Source organism: Haemaphysalis longicornis, unplaced genomic scaffold, assembly GCF_048455015.1.
Source record: "Haemaphysalis longicornis isolate Haplotype H1 unplaced genomic scaffold, Haemaphysalis longicornis Haplotype H1 scaffold_32, whole genome shotgun sequence".
Taxonomy (NCBI): domain Eukaryota; kingdom Metazoa; phylum Arthropoda; class Arachnida; order Ixodida; family Ixodidae; genus Haemaphysalis; species Haemaphysalis longicornis.
In genome coordinates, this window is record NW_027526343.1 from 389218 (window position 1) to 406327 (window position 17110).

The 17110-nt window shown below is 46.7% G+C and overlaps 1 protein-coding gene across 2 annotated transcripts in view; it reads left to right on the forward strand.

Moving 5' to 3' along the window:
* Positions 1-1481: 1481 nt before the first annotated feature.
* The window catches only part of LOC144177836 (5'-nucleotidase domain-containing protein 1-like), a 41047-nt gene continuing 25418 nt past the window's right edge, over positions 1482-17110 (forward strand). Inside the window, exons 1-3 of one of the 2 annotated variants that reach the window (XM_077705418.1) lie at positions 1482-1615; positions 1751-2069; positions 15931-16074. In XM_077705418.1, the coding sequence (XP_077561544.1) occupies positions 1593-1615; positions 1751-2069; positions 15931-16074 (486 nt within the window). In that variant the 5' untranslated portion in view covers positions 1482-1592. Of the gene's footprint in view, positions 2070-15930; positions 16075-17110 lie in introns of both variants that reach the window. The other variant, XM_077705417.1, reaches the window with a different exon arrangement.

Here is a 17110-nt window from a genome sequence, read left to right on the forward strand (position 1 = left end):
AGAAAGTTTGCAGCCTATTACAAGCAACAACCGAGAACCCATGCCATTGGAAATTTCAACGGCGAACAAAATAAAACAAATAACAGAAGCAACTACTTGAGAGAGAGAGAGAGAGGGGGAGAGAGAGAGAGAGAGAGAGGGGGAGAGAGAGAGACTGCTACCACTTGCAGTTTAACTTTCAGTTGGTAGCCTTGAAGACCACGTGGCCCTGTCGTCATGTTGATGCCTGTAATTGAGTAGCAGAGGAGGTTTCATTATCAACGTATGCTATCACTCAGACCATACCGTACCCACCGAGATATCCACGGAGCGCGGCCGTCAGGGGTTTATCCAGAATTTAATTTTTTTTTTTTGGGGGGGGGGGGGGGGGGCTCCCGAATTTCTCCTGGGGGGGGGGGGGGGTGTTGGGGGTTGGTTGGGGAGGTGGGTATAAATCCCTGGGTAGGGTGCTCGTACGCTGTGGAAGCTCGATTCTTTTCCGCTGAGGCTAGACTCAGCAGGCATTTCTAGCCCCTCAAAGTTGTCTGTACTGCGCCCTCACCTAGTGTGGGAATTTTAATCGCTTTTTTTCTTCTTGAGATTTCCGATTTCGCGACTCTCGCTGGTGGCAGGAATCCCTCACAAAAAGTCATTATTTTTTTATATAAAATGCGCTCTGGTTTCAATCTACAAATGTCCGTCCCTTTTGCAACAAACCAGAAACATTTCAACACTTTCTTTTGACCACGCCGCAGCTTTTTTTCAAGGTGACGCGAGTATCTAGTACATGGCTTCACTTCTTAATCTTCCGTTATCCTCTCCCTTATTTGTTTTTCAACGGGTTTTGGTCCGCGCCAATTTTTGTATTGCAGCGAATGGCCGGTTGATAATTACAATGAAGATAGTGCCCTCATCAGCAAGTGTGCTAGAAAGAGGGGGGGGGGGGTGGCCAGCGATAAAACGTTAACTGTGGTCTAGTTGGAGGTGATAAAGTAAGTTTAACGAAAATAAAAGAGAAAATTGATATTAAAGAGGTTACGGCCTAGTTATTGGTGACCAGTATTACCTTCTAAATACGAGCTCCCTCACTTTCAAGTAACCCGTTGCTTATGATAATTACAAATAAATGTAACACAATAACACCCAGCATGTAAACATTTACTATGGGACTGCGAAAGGATACAGTGGGAATTAATAACCCACAGTAGGCGACAGCGCGACAAGGAGCTACACCGCACTTCAAGAATATCAGGCAAACACAAGGCGAGCGCGGCTTCGTCGGTTAAAAAAAAAAAGTTCCGTGAAAAAATGCGTTATTGCATTGTCATTTGTGTAGTTGACCAGCGTAACCTTCGCTGTACATTTTGTAAAACATAGATACAACAGTTTGAGACACAACAAACCTCGCATAGCGCAAGGCAGCTCATCCCGAACTTTTCGAGAGCGCAACCACAGACTCTACGCGCGCAACATTCGAAACCGAAACTGAAAACACGAACTTTTTTCTGACGCGGATGTCGTGCGATGCGCGCCGTGCGCGGTTTGTTTTCTTTTCATTCCAGCCTCCAGCTTCCGTAGCTTCCGACCTCGTGTAAAAGGAGTCCGGAGTCGTCATGGTGCCTCCGGATCAACGCATGTACGACCCTCAAATTGCGCTGGCGCACCACATTCGGGCTTAATTGACCGCCATGATCGCTACTTTAATCGCCGGTGCTCGTCGAGCGGCGTGTCGGCGCCGTAGTAACCCGACGTTGGCAACTACTTGTCGCAGGTCGACGGGTACTGTCTCTAATGGGTCCATGTCGAGCAGCTTCTTCTGCCTGGCCGACTACGACGCCGTGGGCTTCGACCTGGACAACACGCTGGCCCGCTACCGCCTGCCCGAGCTGTTCGACCTCATCCACGCCAGCGTGGCCGACCATCCGGCCGTGCGAAGGCACCGGCCTGAAGGAAGCGCCTTGCCGGGCGCCCGGGGCTTCTCGCAGAAGGGTCTTCTCCTCGACAAAAAGCGCGGCTTGCTCGTCAAGTTCGACGCCGAGGGGAAGGTGGACCGCGCATTCCGGGGTTTCACCCGCTTGTCTGAGGCCGAGGTGAGGTTCTGTACCTGTACTTGTGTTGCCAATGAAAACGGCACGATCGTTCTTTGCAGTTGACTTACTAGTACAGTCGGGCACGAATTACTTCTCCCAGTCGAACGTGCACGTGTGTGAAAACCGGGCGTACTCGAGTCAGAGTTTTGACCGGTTAGGTTGGGAAAAACGCATGACGAGCTGCTCTCACCGCGACTTGCGAAGCGGACATTGTGGCTCGAAAAGTTGCGAGGGTGGGCGCAGATTTTTTTACACCTACAGGATCCTCAGAGTTTTGGCCGGTTAGGTTGGGAGAAACGCATGACGAGCTGCTCTAACCGCGACTTGCGAAGCGGACATTGTGGCTCGTGAAGTTGCGAGGGTGGGCGCAGATTTTTGACACCTACAGGATCCTCAGAGCTTTGGCCGGTTAGGTTGGGAGAAACGCATGACGAGCTGCTCTCACCGCGACTTGCGAAGCGGACATTGTGGCTCGAAAAGTTGCCATGGTGGGCGCAGATTTTTGACGCCTACAGGATCCCTACCGTAAAAATACTTCAACGTACTATTGCCTAAATGTTTTCAAGTACTAAAATCATGATACAATCAGTGGAGTTGCAGCTGTTTCAATTTTTGTAGGACTCGCATTTCTTGCAAACTTCCCAAATTAACGCAACGCTGTTGACCGACTTCGATGTTGTGAGTGCGTGTCCGCAGCATCCGCAAAAGTTAAAGCACGTACTACTTGGTTGGTGCCACGTACCTCTTTGAACGCATTTTTCAGCACTTATACGGGCATGCGTATTGTTATACCCCTGCTACACTGGGGTCTAAATGTCATTTGAACCAAATGTCATTTGGCTCAAATGCCAAGTTGTGCTGCTACACTAGGCTTTTAAACACCATTTGGCTCAAATGACATTTGAGCCAAATGAGCACCGAGAGAGACATTTCAGATTTCAAATGCCATTTCCAGCACTCTCGGACGCAGCGTCTTCGATCGGCAATAAAAAATATAATACTTCCGTACGTAAAACAAACAAAATATTGTTGTTTGTGAAACTTTGTTCACAGTTTATTTACTTAAAATACGAAATCAACATATTTAATTTTCATACTCTCAAAACCAGTGGGTCAGTTGCAAAAAACACAAACAAAAACAACGCAAGACAGCCATATTTAGAGTCAAAATTGGTGTCTCTTCTGATTTGATATCATTTTACTGCCTCGGACTGCTCCTAAGTTTGATTGTTGTATTTGCGTACGAAAACGGAACGGGGCAACAACAGCGCCACTACAGCACAGCGAACAGTTATGAAAGCTTTCAAATGCCATCTAAATTATAGTGTAGCACGGTGGATTCTGAATGGCATTTGAAGCAACCCATTTGAGTCAAATGACATTTGGTTCAAATGACATTTGGACCCCAGTGTAGCAGGGGTATTAATTAGGAGGGAATCGTGCCCTGCCGGCTTTGAAAATGGAGTGACTGCATATTCACCTGTTTAACGCACTGCTTGAATGCAGTTGGCATGATGATGGCTGTAGGTTTGGTGTCTCCTCGCGGCAATAGACCTTATCCACTACCTCTATTACTACTCTATTACTACCATTACTTTTGGTTGGTCATTCTTATTGTAGATACCGCTTCTGACGTATGCAGTAGGGATGCCAGGCTTAATGCCAACTAGATACTGGTTGTCATTCGGGGATCGCTGAAGAAGCGCCAAGTCATAGCTCGGTCGGTCGTAGGTATATGTAACTCTGTGAACGTTGCCGCACACGTATTTGGGTCAAGGTATTTGATACAGTTTCTGGCGTTAGCTGAAGTTGTCAACTTCTGTGCCATTAGTCAGCAGAGACGAGTATTGCTGCTTCCATCCGATCGCGCTTAGAAACCTCAATCACGCTTGGGAAAGCGGGATTGAGTTTGAGCAGGATCGGGCTCGATCGTAATTAAAAGTGGCGTGTAGCACCGCTCGATCCGGATCAGCTCAATTGCAATTGAATTATCGCAATTGAATTATTTCAACCTTGCAGTATTACGGATTTTGTACTTTTCACTCGTCCATTGTCATTTATCCTACTGCATAGATTCGTGGGGTTGGACTTGCACTACACACCTTGAACCTTTACGAAAATTACAGAAGCGCTCATTAAGAATAATAATGCACTCAAGCCATGATCACCCCAGTGCACCCCTGTTTAGCAAACTACAAATCTTACCAATGGACAGTTTACGTCAACAGAAAACAGCCATTGCCATTAATCATGTAAGGTGTAACCACCCTGTTCATTCGTCCATTCTGTGCTCCTCATCCCACCCTACCAGGAATTCTGTTTCTCGTAACTTCAACCTACTTTCCACCAATAATGTATATGGAGAACGACGACTAGAGTTCGTCAGTACCGAAATCTGGAGCAGTTTGCTCCAGGATATAAAAACAGCTGTTAACTTTCCCCTTAAAATCCGGAAACGTTTCCTTGCCCTCTTTAACGAGTCTCCGTGACCAGCAGTGGCTCCCCAAAAAGTAACAGAATCGTTAAACTCTTGACTACCCCGCACGGGGCACCTTGAGCAATCTTGGTGACGGTACTGGCGATACCGCGGACCCCGAGCCCCCAAACATAAGCTGGATCCAACCGTGGTGATGTGTTTTTAAGGTGAAGGGTAGAAACCTCTAACGGTGGCCGTCGGAGCCCAGGTCAAGCTCCGGCGGATGGGCTCCCTGTCTGTTTACCAGGCAGGGAGCTCCGGGACCTCCTCAGCTATCAGGGTAAGGTTGTGGAAGAAAGTACCCCCGTCTCCCTGCTTTTATACTATGCTTTATGGTATTGTCTAAAACCCCCCCCAACCGTGATCGGTCCCTGAAAAGGGGCCGCACCGAAGTATCCTTTCCTCCGTTGCCGTCGTTAACCTTTCCTGAACCGGACCATTTTTCTCGATTTCTTGTGATGGAATCCCTCAATCCAACCCACCCTCTTGCATCTCAGTCAGTCTTCTTGATTGCCAAGTATCTTGAAGCCATAGTAGGAAAATCGTATAAATGCAAAAAACAAAGGTCTGGTGAACTCTTAATTGAAATAAATGACAAGCAGCAGTCTGCAAAGCTTCTAGCTCAGACTAGACTGGCTGATCTTGACATCCGGGTCACACCCCATCGGAGCCTCAACAGCTCGCAGGGTGTGATATCCGAGACAGACCTCCTGAACGAAACCGATGCGGATCTCCTTGCCGGCTTGAAGGATCAGGGCGTCACTGCCGTGAGACGCATCACCATCCGCAGAGACGACAAGGAGATTCCCACCAAACACATTATCTTGACTTTCGACCGCGCAATTCTTCCACAATACATCAATGCAGGTTTCATCCGTTGCTCCATCCGTCCGTACATCCCGAATCCGCGGCGCTGTTTTAAGTGCCAGCGGTTCGGGCACGGTACAACCTCTTGCCGTGGCCGAACGACGTGTGCGAAATGCGCGGCGCACGATCATCCGACTGACAACTGTCCATCCGAAACCCTCACTTGTGTGAACTGCGGCGGTCCGCATGCAGCGTACTCCCGCAAGTGTGAAAAATTCCAAATGGAAAAAAAGATAATTAACATCAAGGTCACGGAGAACATCACCTTCCCAGAGGCGCGAAAGAGGTTCGCCTCCTTTCCTCTGGGGAGGTACGCAGACGCGGCTCGCCGGGGGGCGGAGCGGCGTCTGGTTTCCACAGGGACCCAGTTCAGCGAGTCTGACCTGGTCCCGCCCCCCGCTGGGTTGCCTCACGCAGCCCAACCCGGCGCCACGCCGCTTGCTGAGGCAGCAGCGGTTGTGGTGCAAACCACTTCTGTCGGGACCGGTGCCGCTCCCGCCTCTGTCTCCCCGTCCTCCAGTCCGTTGGAGGGTACCGAGGTGATGGACACCACAGGCCCCGCACCGGCTCCCACCGTCACCGCACCGCCCGTGCCACCTCTGGTGCCCCGGACGCCCTCGGCGGTGGCGGCTCAAACGAAGGGCTCCCGAGGGGGGGCCAAGTCCGGGGGGCCCGGTCCGTCGGGCACCCCTCGGACATCCGACGACGAGATGGATGTCGGGCCGTTCCTGCCTGCAACGCAGCGCAAGGAGCGGCCACCGACTTCCAAGCCTACAGACAGGCCTAAAAAGCCTAACCCCAGAGTAACAGCCCCGAAAGACGACACATGAACACATACACACACTCCATTCATTCTTAAACCTAAATAATGGGAACAGAAAACATCATTCAATGGAACTGCAGAGGCCTCCTTAAAAATCTTGATGATGTGTATGATATCCTGCATGCCAATCAGCTAAGTCTCATGTGTCTCCAAGAGACTCACCTCAATTCCAAACAGACAAATTTCTTAAATAGATACATGGTATTCAGAAAGGACAGGGTTGGCTGCACACACTCTTCAGGAGGTGTGGCAATTGTCGCCCGGAAATCCTTAGCCTGCCACCCTGTCACTCTGAACACTGTCCTCGAGGCTGTAGCAATTCGAACAATAATATTTAATAGGTTGGTAACGGTGTGCTCCATTTACATTCCTCCTGATCATGCACTTTCGAGCTCTGATTTCGAGGCGCTGGTCGACCAGCTGCCCGAACCATACATACTAACAGGCGACCTTAATGCGCACAACTCTCTTTGGGGCTCCTCCAGAACGGATGCCCGAGGTCGCCTGATAGAGAAATTTCTTACATCTTCAGGAGCATGCCTTTTCAACAAAAAACAGCCTACCTACCATAACTTAGGACATAATACGTACTCACATCTCGACTTGGCTATTGGTTCTGCAATTCTCTTTCCATGTCTTGAGTGGGGCGTGGGCACGGACCCATATGGTAGTGACCACTTCCCCACATCCCTAACATACAGAGGTAAAGGCCCATGCAGTCCATCTGCCCATAAAAGGTTTAAGGAATCAAAAGCAAACTGGAGTACATTTACAGAAACATCTAAACTACACCACACAACCATAAAACACCTACACGTGGAGGAAGCAGCCCAACTCGTCACGGCGCACATAGTCGACGCCGCCGAAAAGTCCATGCCCCAGGCCTCCAGTGCGTCCCGCAACCCAAGGAGGCCCTGGTGGAACGAGGACTGCAGGCGGGCGCGAGAGGCCCAGAACAAGGCGTGGGGTGTCCTTCGCCGGTACCCCACGTCAGATAACCTCATTTCGTTTAAACGGGCAAAGGCTTTGGGGAAGCGAGTGCGTCGTGAGGCAAAAAGGGAGAGTTGGCGCGCCTTCCTCACTTCCATAAACTCATACACCGACACTCACAAAGTCTGGACACGAATACGAAAACTAAAAGGACAACAGACACACAGCCGGCCCCTGGTTAGTACAACAGGGGACACACTGGAAGACCAGGCTAACACACTCGCACAACACTTCCAACACGTGTCCAGCTCAGCACACTACACTAATACTTTCATGCAACACAAAACTAATGCAGAAAAGAAGCCCTTACGAGACAAGAACAAGTCGAATTCTGCTTACAACTCTGAATTCACACTTCATGAGCTGAAGGTTGCTCTTTCCACCTGTAAGCCCTCAGCTCCAGGGGCAGACAGCATTACATACACCATGATACAACACCTACACACAGACACTCTTGAGACACTCCTACACCTCTACAACAGAATATGGCTTTCGGGGCAGCTTCCAAGGTCTTGGAAGGAGGCTATAGTTGTGGCCTTTCTGAAGGAGGGGAAGGACCCTTCCTCTCCCGCAAGTTATCGTCCCATCGCCCTCACAAGCTGCCTGTGTAAGCTCCTCGAGAAGATGATAAACCGTAGGCTAGTGTACTTTCTGGAGTACAATGGTCTTCTCGAGGGCTGCCAGGCAGGCTTCAGGGTGGGGCGATCTACCAATGATCAACTTCTTGCACTGGAATCCTACATAAAAGATGCATTTGTCCATAACCAGTTCTGCCTTACTGTATTTTTCGATATTGAAAAAGCTTATGATACAGCCTGGCGCTACGGCATCCTCAGGGACCTTAAGTCATTTGGTGTCTCTGGCAACATGATGAACACTCTTTGTAGTTATTTGGCCGAACGAACCTTTCGAGTGAGGGTTGGTGGTGCACTCTCCACTGTATATTTGCAGGAAAATGGTGTGCCGCAAGGTGGAGTTCTAAGCTGCACCTTGTTTATAGTTAAGATGAACTCCCTCCGAAAGTCATTGCCGCCGACCATTTCCTGTTCCATCTATGTAGACGATGTGCAAATATCTTTTAAATCCTGTAACCTGTCAATATGCGAACGTCAAGTACAACTCGGTGTTAAGAAACTAGCTGGCTGGGCGGACCTTAACGGGTTTAAACTGAACCCGGCCAAGAGTACTTGTGTTGTATTTTCCCGCAAGCGCGGGATTAACGCCGACCCTGAGATTACGCTTAACCGTGCACCTATTCCTGTTAAACGGGAGCACAAGTTTTTAGGTGTCATATTTGATAACAAGCTCACGTTCATACCTCACGTCAAAACACTTAAACATAAATGCCTCAAAACACTAAACATTCTCAAGGTCCTCTCCCACCAATCCTATGGTGCAGACAAAGAACTGCTTCTCCGGGTCTTCACCGCGTTAGTCGGGTCTCGATTAGACTACGGCAGTGTCGTGTATGGGTCGGCATCGAAAACAACGCTAAAAAGTCTTGATCCAGTACTGCACTTGGGTCTGCGCCTTGCGTCGGGTGCGTTCCGCACTAGCCCGGCCCAGAGTCTATATGTTGAATGTAATAAGTGGTGCCTTGAGTACCAACGGACGTATGTGGACTTTCTCTACGCTTTTAAAATTTCGTCTTTGAAGGACCATCCTTTTAAACGTGTTTTTAATGATACATCCACATCGCCACTGTTTGTAAATCGCCCGTCTGTTCCTTTGCCGTTCTCACTTAGAGTGAGACAGGAAGCTTCAAATTTCGACATCTCCTTTTTAGACATTCACACATCTTCTTTTACTGACGTCTTACCACCCTGGGAGCTTCAACCTGTGTGTTGTGACTTGTCCTTCGTGAAAATTGATAAAACCAGGGTACCACAAACTGCTATTTTGCAGCACTTCTTGTCCCTGCAGTTCAAGTATGAATGTGCAGAGTTTTACAGTGACGCATCAAAAACTGCCCTTACTGTGTCCTGTTCGGCGCACGGACCCGATTTTAGAGTCTCTAAGACCTTGAACTCGAAGACCAGCATTTTTACGGCAGAAGCCCATGGCGTTTTGCTTGTTTTAAATCACATAGTGCAACATGAAATACCCAAGTCTATCATTTTCACAGATTCACTGAGTGTTGTACATGCATTGTCATCCAACAAGTCTTCTAAAAACCATGTTCTTAATGTAGTCTATAAAACCATTATGTCCGCGTATGCATGAAATCTCGAGGTGATCATGTGTTGGGTTCCAGGCCACTCTGGGATTGCGGGAAATGAGACCGCTGATCAGATGGCCGCTGCTGCTGCACATACAAATACACCGGACATAGCAACAGTACCCTACACAGACCTCAAGCCACACATAAGACAACACCTGCGAAGAACATGGCAAACACACTGGGACGAACAGACAGACAACAAACTACATGTAATAAAGCCACACTTGGGACGGTACATATCTGACTCACACAACAGACACTCGGAAGTCGCCTTGGGTAGGCTACGGATAGGGCACACGCATGCAACTCACTCGTATCTGCTGACGGGATCTCCTAGACCCCAGTGCAGCAGGTGCGGAGAGGCCCTATCCGTAGTGCACATACTAATAACATGCAAGGCACTTCACACAACACGACACAAACACTTCAGAGAACTCTACAGACAACATATTCCCCTACATCCATTGTTTTTTCTAGGTGACGATGCCATTGTTTCAGTGAAACGTGTGTTTGAGTATTTGTCAGAAGTCAAGTTTTTAAACCTCATTTCCTATCATGCATAATGAAATCTGGCCCTATACACCAGCCATGCCCATTGCCGTTTTCTGATTTTACTTTTGTTTTTGCTGACTTTACATAGTGGTTAAGGTCTCACCCTCATATGACTATTGTTTTGGCGCTCTTTGCCCTAGTTGGCCTTGCGCCATAAACATCCAACCATCATCATCATAAACTCTTGACTACAAATCACTACGTCCAGCGAAAGTTGACTGCGTAGTCGTTATTAGTCATTGCCTTTCTTTTGTTTGTGTATAAAAATTACATGTTTCTGTTATCCTACCAAAGTTTGAGTGTGTGAATATATATGTTTGTAGAATTCCCTATTCTTCTTGTCTGTATTCGCAACGTTTTCGCATCTTGTATTCTGTACCCTGTTACAATGCCTTGTATCACAACATTGGACCCCGTACTAGCCTTTGACTATAGGTCCAAGCAGTTTTTGTGAGCTATCATGTTGGAATTCGAAATAAAGTGAAATTCGAAATAGAATGAAATGAAACGAAATTAAAGTGCCCGTGTGACAGGGTTATAATAGCTGAGCTAGAGTGAGAATGAAAGACATGATGCACACAAGAGTTGAAGTGACAGTTTAATTAGCCAGAATACTAGACACATGCAAGAAGAGCAGCATGCACAGAACAAAATCTACGAGTCAAGTTTTAGTGCCATATCATCTGCATCAAAGCAGCCATGAAGACGAAATAATATGTTGTTCAGTTTGAAAGGACTAGCCTTCGGTAAGTGTTTCACCCCAAGCACGAAAGATGTTTGTGTTAACTAAAAAATGCAAGGAATATTGGTAAACTTCCAGATCTTCCGCCCCAGTCACGTAGTATGGGCCACCAGTACAAACACAGCCATGAGTGTGTTAACTGCTCGCTAGCATTCCAGTGAGACAATGAAATGAAACTAGAGGCCTCCTCCCTACAATTGCCCAGTGATGTGTTTTGCTGGTGACTTGGGTTGGCAGCTTCAGTTACCTCTCATGTGACATGGTCAGCACATTTCCTGACAACAGCTATTCTTTTTCAAAGAAGACTTGCGCATTTACACGTGAAGCCATAGACAGTTGACAGGCCATTCCAGATGTTCCGTTGCATTTGGTACATTGCGAGATCGTCGGGTTGAAAGTATTTCTTTCACGGAATTGTTGATCAGATGAAAACAAAAAGTGGGAAAGCAATTCGAATGTGGACAGATGTCTCGCTTTCAGTGAGTGCGGCTTTCCTGGACTGTTTTTAAAAGGCCCATGAAGCCAAAATAAAGGTTTGGTTCGCTCGAAACACCATGTTGGCCCAGTAACATTGACGTCAACTACATAATATATGATTGTCCTACAACTAAGCTAGATATGAAGGTATACAAATGTGGCAACTCCCCCAGCCACTTTGCGGTAATTTTTTTTTTTGAAGACACAGAATCTTTTTCTGCTATTGGCAAGAAATATAACTGTGCAATTGTAGTGGTCCGTCTCACTCCATTCGATTGTATCACTTGAATGGTAGCGCTAAGTTATGTTTTAAAGGAGTTTCCTGTATTGCATCACTGTTGACATGCAGCGCTACATTTGAAAGTCTGAGTTTCTCAGTGTGTGTTGCATTTTCGCGGGTTACGAAAACGTTTTTTTAGATTAAACGAGGTTGTAGGTCACTTCATAGCCCTCTTTAAAATGAAAAAACAAAATGTAGAAACAAAGTTAGTATTTGAGCAAGTTCTTGAATAGGTTATGAACATCTCACTTTAATGAGTAAACAGTGGTTTTGCTTCATCGTTTTTAAGCTTAGGTACAAAGAGAGATACGAAGAAAGGTGCACGGCTGGAGCAACATCCACAGGAAAAATTGTGGACTGGGCTGAGTAGAAATGCGACACGTTGTCTGCCTTATAACGTACAGTTGAAGGGGAACGGACAGCTGTGCCTGCGAGCCTGTGCGTTGAGGATTGTTCTCTGAAGCCATGCCACATGCACAGCCCCTGTTTTTTAGCGACAGTGACAGAAGTTGTTTTTCAGTTCTGCTGTCGTGAGGTCAAGGGAACCGTTTGCATGCTTTGGATTGTGACACGGGATGAAATAGGCACACGGGACAAAGGCTAGGTGTCCGGTGTTTCTTTGCTGCACACGAAATCGAACATAGCGAGAGCCTAACAGTGGGACGTAAAAGAGAGAGAGAAAGAGAGAGAGAGAGCATAATAAATTTCCTTGTTACACTCTAAATTCGAAGAACTAAAAAAAAGAACACTGCATGTTCTTCTTGTGACCTTATGCAAGCTAACAATACCCCACCTCTTCAGCTACAAAGAAAGAGATTCCGCCATGATTTTCTCATGGATCTCGTTAATAACCAGCTAGCCATTGACATCACCCGGTATTGTAACCCTTTAATGACTTGGCGAACGCACCATTGGCACACTTAGTCCCTAACAGCCTGTTTCACTAGAACTGATTCATTTAAGTTCTCTTTTTTCACTAGCACGATAGCTGATTGCGATTCCCTAACAGGACCCATATGTCATCTGCAATGATGTTTGCCGTTTGGATTTCAGTGTGTTTGCGTTCTCATTGTATTCCTTGCTTTGATCGCTATGTAAATACCGACCCTGCATGGACAGTCAGTGGTCTGCAGTTTGTAATAAATAAAACAAAATAAATAAATTCTTTCTAATAATGTCTCGTGGAAAGTGATGAATAAAAATGGAAGCTGAAAGACTGCAGGGGTATTGCCCTGAATGGCGATGGCATAAACGTATCTAATATGATCGCTTCAGGCAGGAATGGCCATGGAGACGGGTGCTATGTCACCACGCCCTTTGAAACATGGCCGCCCACTGAATTTTTAATCACATCGTCAGCTGTAATCATTTATTCAACCCTTAAGGGCCCCAATAGGGTATTACATAAGGTGGAGGGGAGGTGAAGGCCTAGATTCATCGTATTACATAGTGGCACAAAAAGAAATACAGTTTGATAGCTATACAGTTCATCAGGTAATTTACACAACAGAATTGATAAGAAAAGAGAAAAAAAACTGTTTCCGGCCAACATGCAAATATGTGACAACAAACAGAAAGCAGGTTGATGAAATAGTGTGAAAAAAAGCAACCAGATGAGGAGGGACTAGAACTGTGTGGGGTAATTTTTTCACGGTAACTTTACTTGTGTATGAACAGACCAGCGCTACAGCAGGTCTTGCTTGATTAAGATACCTGTAAAAAAAAAAAGGAACCAAGATCTTACTTTAAAGGGACCCTGCAACACTTCTCAAAATTTATTTTGGGGTAAAGGCTATTGTCCCAGCAATCTGCTCCTGCAAGAATTATGAAAATCCGTTCACTATCACTGAAACTACACGCGATGAGAAATCGCGCATAAATGTTTTCTCTCAACTCAACCGCAAACAACGCGACGAAAGCTGTGCGCTCTCTCCCGGAGGGGGGGGCGGCGTGCGGCGTTCTGTTCGGTGGCCTTCGATATGTCACAGGCCGGGGAGTTTCGTCCTTTTCCTCACAACGTGGACGGGTCTATTTCCAGTCTGGTGCCACAAAAAAGCAGGCATGGCGGCCTGCTCGCAACAAGCGCTCACGCTGGTAGGGCGTTTTTGAAGCAATAAGCGTTTGTTGTCAAGTGGGCTTGTTGAAAGTGGAATATTTAGTCACTCAAACTCCGCGCGCACTCAAAACAAAACAAAAAAACACCAAAAGCATGCGGACAAGTTCAGACATAGAAGAGGTTCATACACAGCGCCGACGACAGCTGACCGTCACAGGAAATGCCAGAATTTAGCCGCGAAGTTGACCAGCGACAGCCAATAGGACAGCCATGGCCCGGTTGACGTCGCGGAGGCCATGCCAGGGGTGCATAATGAGGAGAATTGAAGAGAGTTGGTTTTTCCGAGTCTTTCACGGCGATTTGCGCGCTTACCGCTTCACGTGCACGTGTAATATTTGGCTCGGGTGTTCCTGGCAGTGTAATCTAAACGTCGCGCAGGTTTACTTGCACTGCACGAAGAGTGTTGCAGGGTCCCTTTAAGGTGTAACGGGGAAATAACGCATGCCCAGTGTTGTATACTTGAGGTGTACGCACACACGAAATAAGAACTTGGTGAGTGAAACACAAGTGTTAAGAGTTGCTACACATCATCAGTGGTGATGGTTAATGTCCGCCTTTGCTGAGCCTAAAGAACACGGGTAGCATTCCTGGCAGCAGCTTTTCAGATTTCTGATGGAGGTGAAAAGCGAAAACGCCCGCGTGTTCGAGATTTTCGCTCACGTTAAGGGTCTCCCGGTGGTCTGAGTTAATCTGGAGCCCTCCACTACGGTGGGCCTAGGGGCAGCCTTGGCATGTTGAGCCCCATAACTGCAGAGCTCGTTTCAACTGGTGGTGTCATATGTACACATAGCATATACCAAACCAAATGAATTTTGTTTGTTCTATGGCACGTGGCCGCATTGGCGTGGAGGGTCAATAGACTAGCTATAAACAATATATTTATACTGTATTATATAATTATAACAGATAGAAACAAATAAGGAAAGAAGAAATGTAAGCCTCGGTGTAGCGAACTTTGTGAGATGCCTGTTTGAGTGAAGTTTTTACCTGTCGCTAGAATGCCGCATGCACATCTTTTTAACATGAAAGTGTTTTATTCCGGGGTACACAAACATTTGAGTGATGTCATATCCGCAAGGTTCGCACAGGTCCTTGAAAACCTTGAAAACCCTTGAATTTAGACGTGTCAATTTCAAGGCCTGGAAAGTCCTGGAATTTTTAAAGGGTCCTTGAAAACCCTTGATTTTTCTGGGGAGAACCAATGGCCCTATCTTTTCAGAAGAATTTAAAGTGTTTGTCATGAATTTTAGGTGTTAATAATGTAAATAAACATTGTAACAATCAAGTTTCAGTGTATTGCGTGAAATTGCGAGTTGTGGATTCTCATTACGAGGCAACATTGGGAGCAGCACTCAATAGAATTCATGTCACGATACAATCCCGTGAAAGCCGGCTTCTGTTCTCTATCTTGCATGTTCCATCTAGTCTGTAGACGGCCTTTCATTGCATGTTTGCTGTGCCTCATACGCTCCATCTGCGTTTGCTTTTACGTGCAAATGGTGGACGTGTACATAGTTCATCGTGCCTTGAAGCAGCTCTTGCTCGATTTAATTTCAGCTGATACTCTTGCTGACAAAGCAGGAGATGCAGGCAATATTAACGAAGTTTTGAAATCAAACAGCCTCAGCAAAACACCAAGAAAAAAGAAAAACCTCTAATTAGAAACTATAAAAAAAAATAAAGCTGGGGGAGCATTCATGAACCCATAGTGCCTACCTAAATGTGCATTAATGTTCTTAGGTATTGGGCAATATCAAAATTTTGCATTGTGTGGAAAAAGTTATCAATAATCCCAGATAAAACTTAAGATGGGAACCTTGAAAATGTGTTTTCTGGTCCTTGAAAGTCCTTGAAAACCCTTGAATTTTTGCTTTTGAAGCCCGTACGAACCCTGTATGTCACGGAAGTGACGCCAGTACAACGAAGCAAGCGGCCTGTAAAGGGTGCACCCCTGCACAGATTGTCTTTTTGCGGGCAAGCAACCTTTAGAACCAATGGGTGTATACGGTATACTTAGCGTTGTTTGTTTTCTGGTTTTATATTTTAACACGAACGTGTTTTATGCCAGGATTTCACTGTCGTCATATCCGTCGCTGAAATTACGCCAGTACACCTTTGCCGAAGCGCCCCGCCAGCAGGACATCGCTCACCAAGCACACCCATAAGACAGCCGCCGACCTGCAAATCATGCTTAGCTGCAGATTTCGCTGCACATTTCACTTTCCGTGTTTTACCGATTCCTATGACAGAGGAATCAACCACATCTTTTTTTACAACTACTACTATGCGCACACAACCTGCCGTCTGTTGCCCCCAGGTGAAGGCGTTGGACGGGGAGTATGGCAGGCTGACCTTCCAGAGCGACCTACGACCCTCCAAGGAGTGGTTCAACTTTGCCGACTACTTCACCGCCCCCACGCAGGTCATCTACGCTGACATGGTGGCAAGGGCAGACCCCAAGGTGAGCATCCGAGAATCGGTTGATTGATTTGATTGGCTGATTCGCGAGATCACTATCGATGCTTGATACTGCCAGCTTCGACACATTGTAGTTGTTCCTTGCACACCTAATGCACCCCAGTGGTTTGTGTAGGCACTGAACTTTAGGGGAATTGCCCAAGGTGGAGTAAGATTACTCGAAGGAAAGTTTGATATCCACCTAAATGCAGCCACAAAGAAAGCTGTAGAGCTTTCCTTTGTAGCCGTATGGCTGCATTTAGGTGGGTGTCAAACTTTCCTTCGGAACATGGATTTCAACGGGATGGAAACACCCCACCCCATGTTTTTCCGGTAAACTGAATCCTAGACCTCTGAGGTTTCATTGAAATAAACTTGAAAATCGGCCTAAACTTTCCCGCTCCGGCGACACTGAGATTTTCGGCGGGGTTTTTTTGCGAGCTGAGGTGGTGTGTTATTGGAAAAGGGGGCATCGTGGCTGCTGTGTTTGACAAAAACGCGTGCCACTCGTGGCCATGCTGCATTAGCAGCAATTCCTTTTTCTTTTTTAGAGGCTCCTAGAAAATCAAATAACAAATTATGTTGTCATTTGTGTAATTCGACAGCTTTGAGACATGATAATTACCTGAAAATGACACCAGCTATTCTTTTTGGTTTGGAGAAAGGGTAGCTTTATTTCGCCAAAGCTTTTTTCTGAGGGTTCCTTAGCATGTGTAACAAGTGGACCTGTCATTTTAAGCAAGTTTCCAGCAATTTCGGTTTCATTTTTGCATTGCAAAATTTATATTTGGCGCTGCTACGCAGTTACCCAACTGCAAGCCGACTTTGCATGGCTACTGTTCCTTGAAAAAAAAAGCATGCCACTCGTGATTTCACTTCACTCACGCCTTACTGCTGCGATAACAGCTTCAGCTGAAAGCGAAACATCACACCAAGTCACCGAATATCAGTTCAAGCCGGGAGAGCGCTTCCGATTGGCCTTGAACACTGCTAGCTGTTCACCGGCCAGGTTCTCTTCTGTACGAAGGTATTTCCGGAAG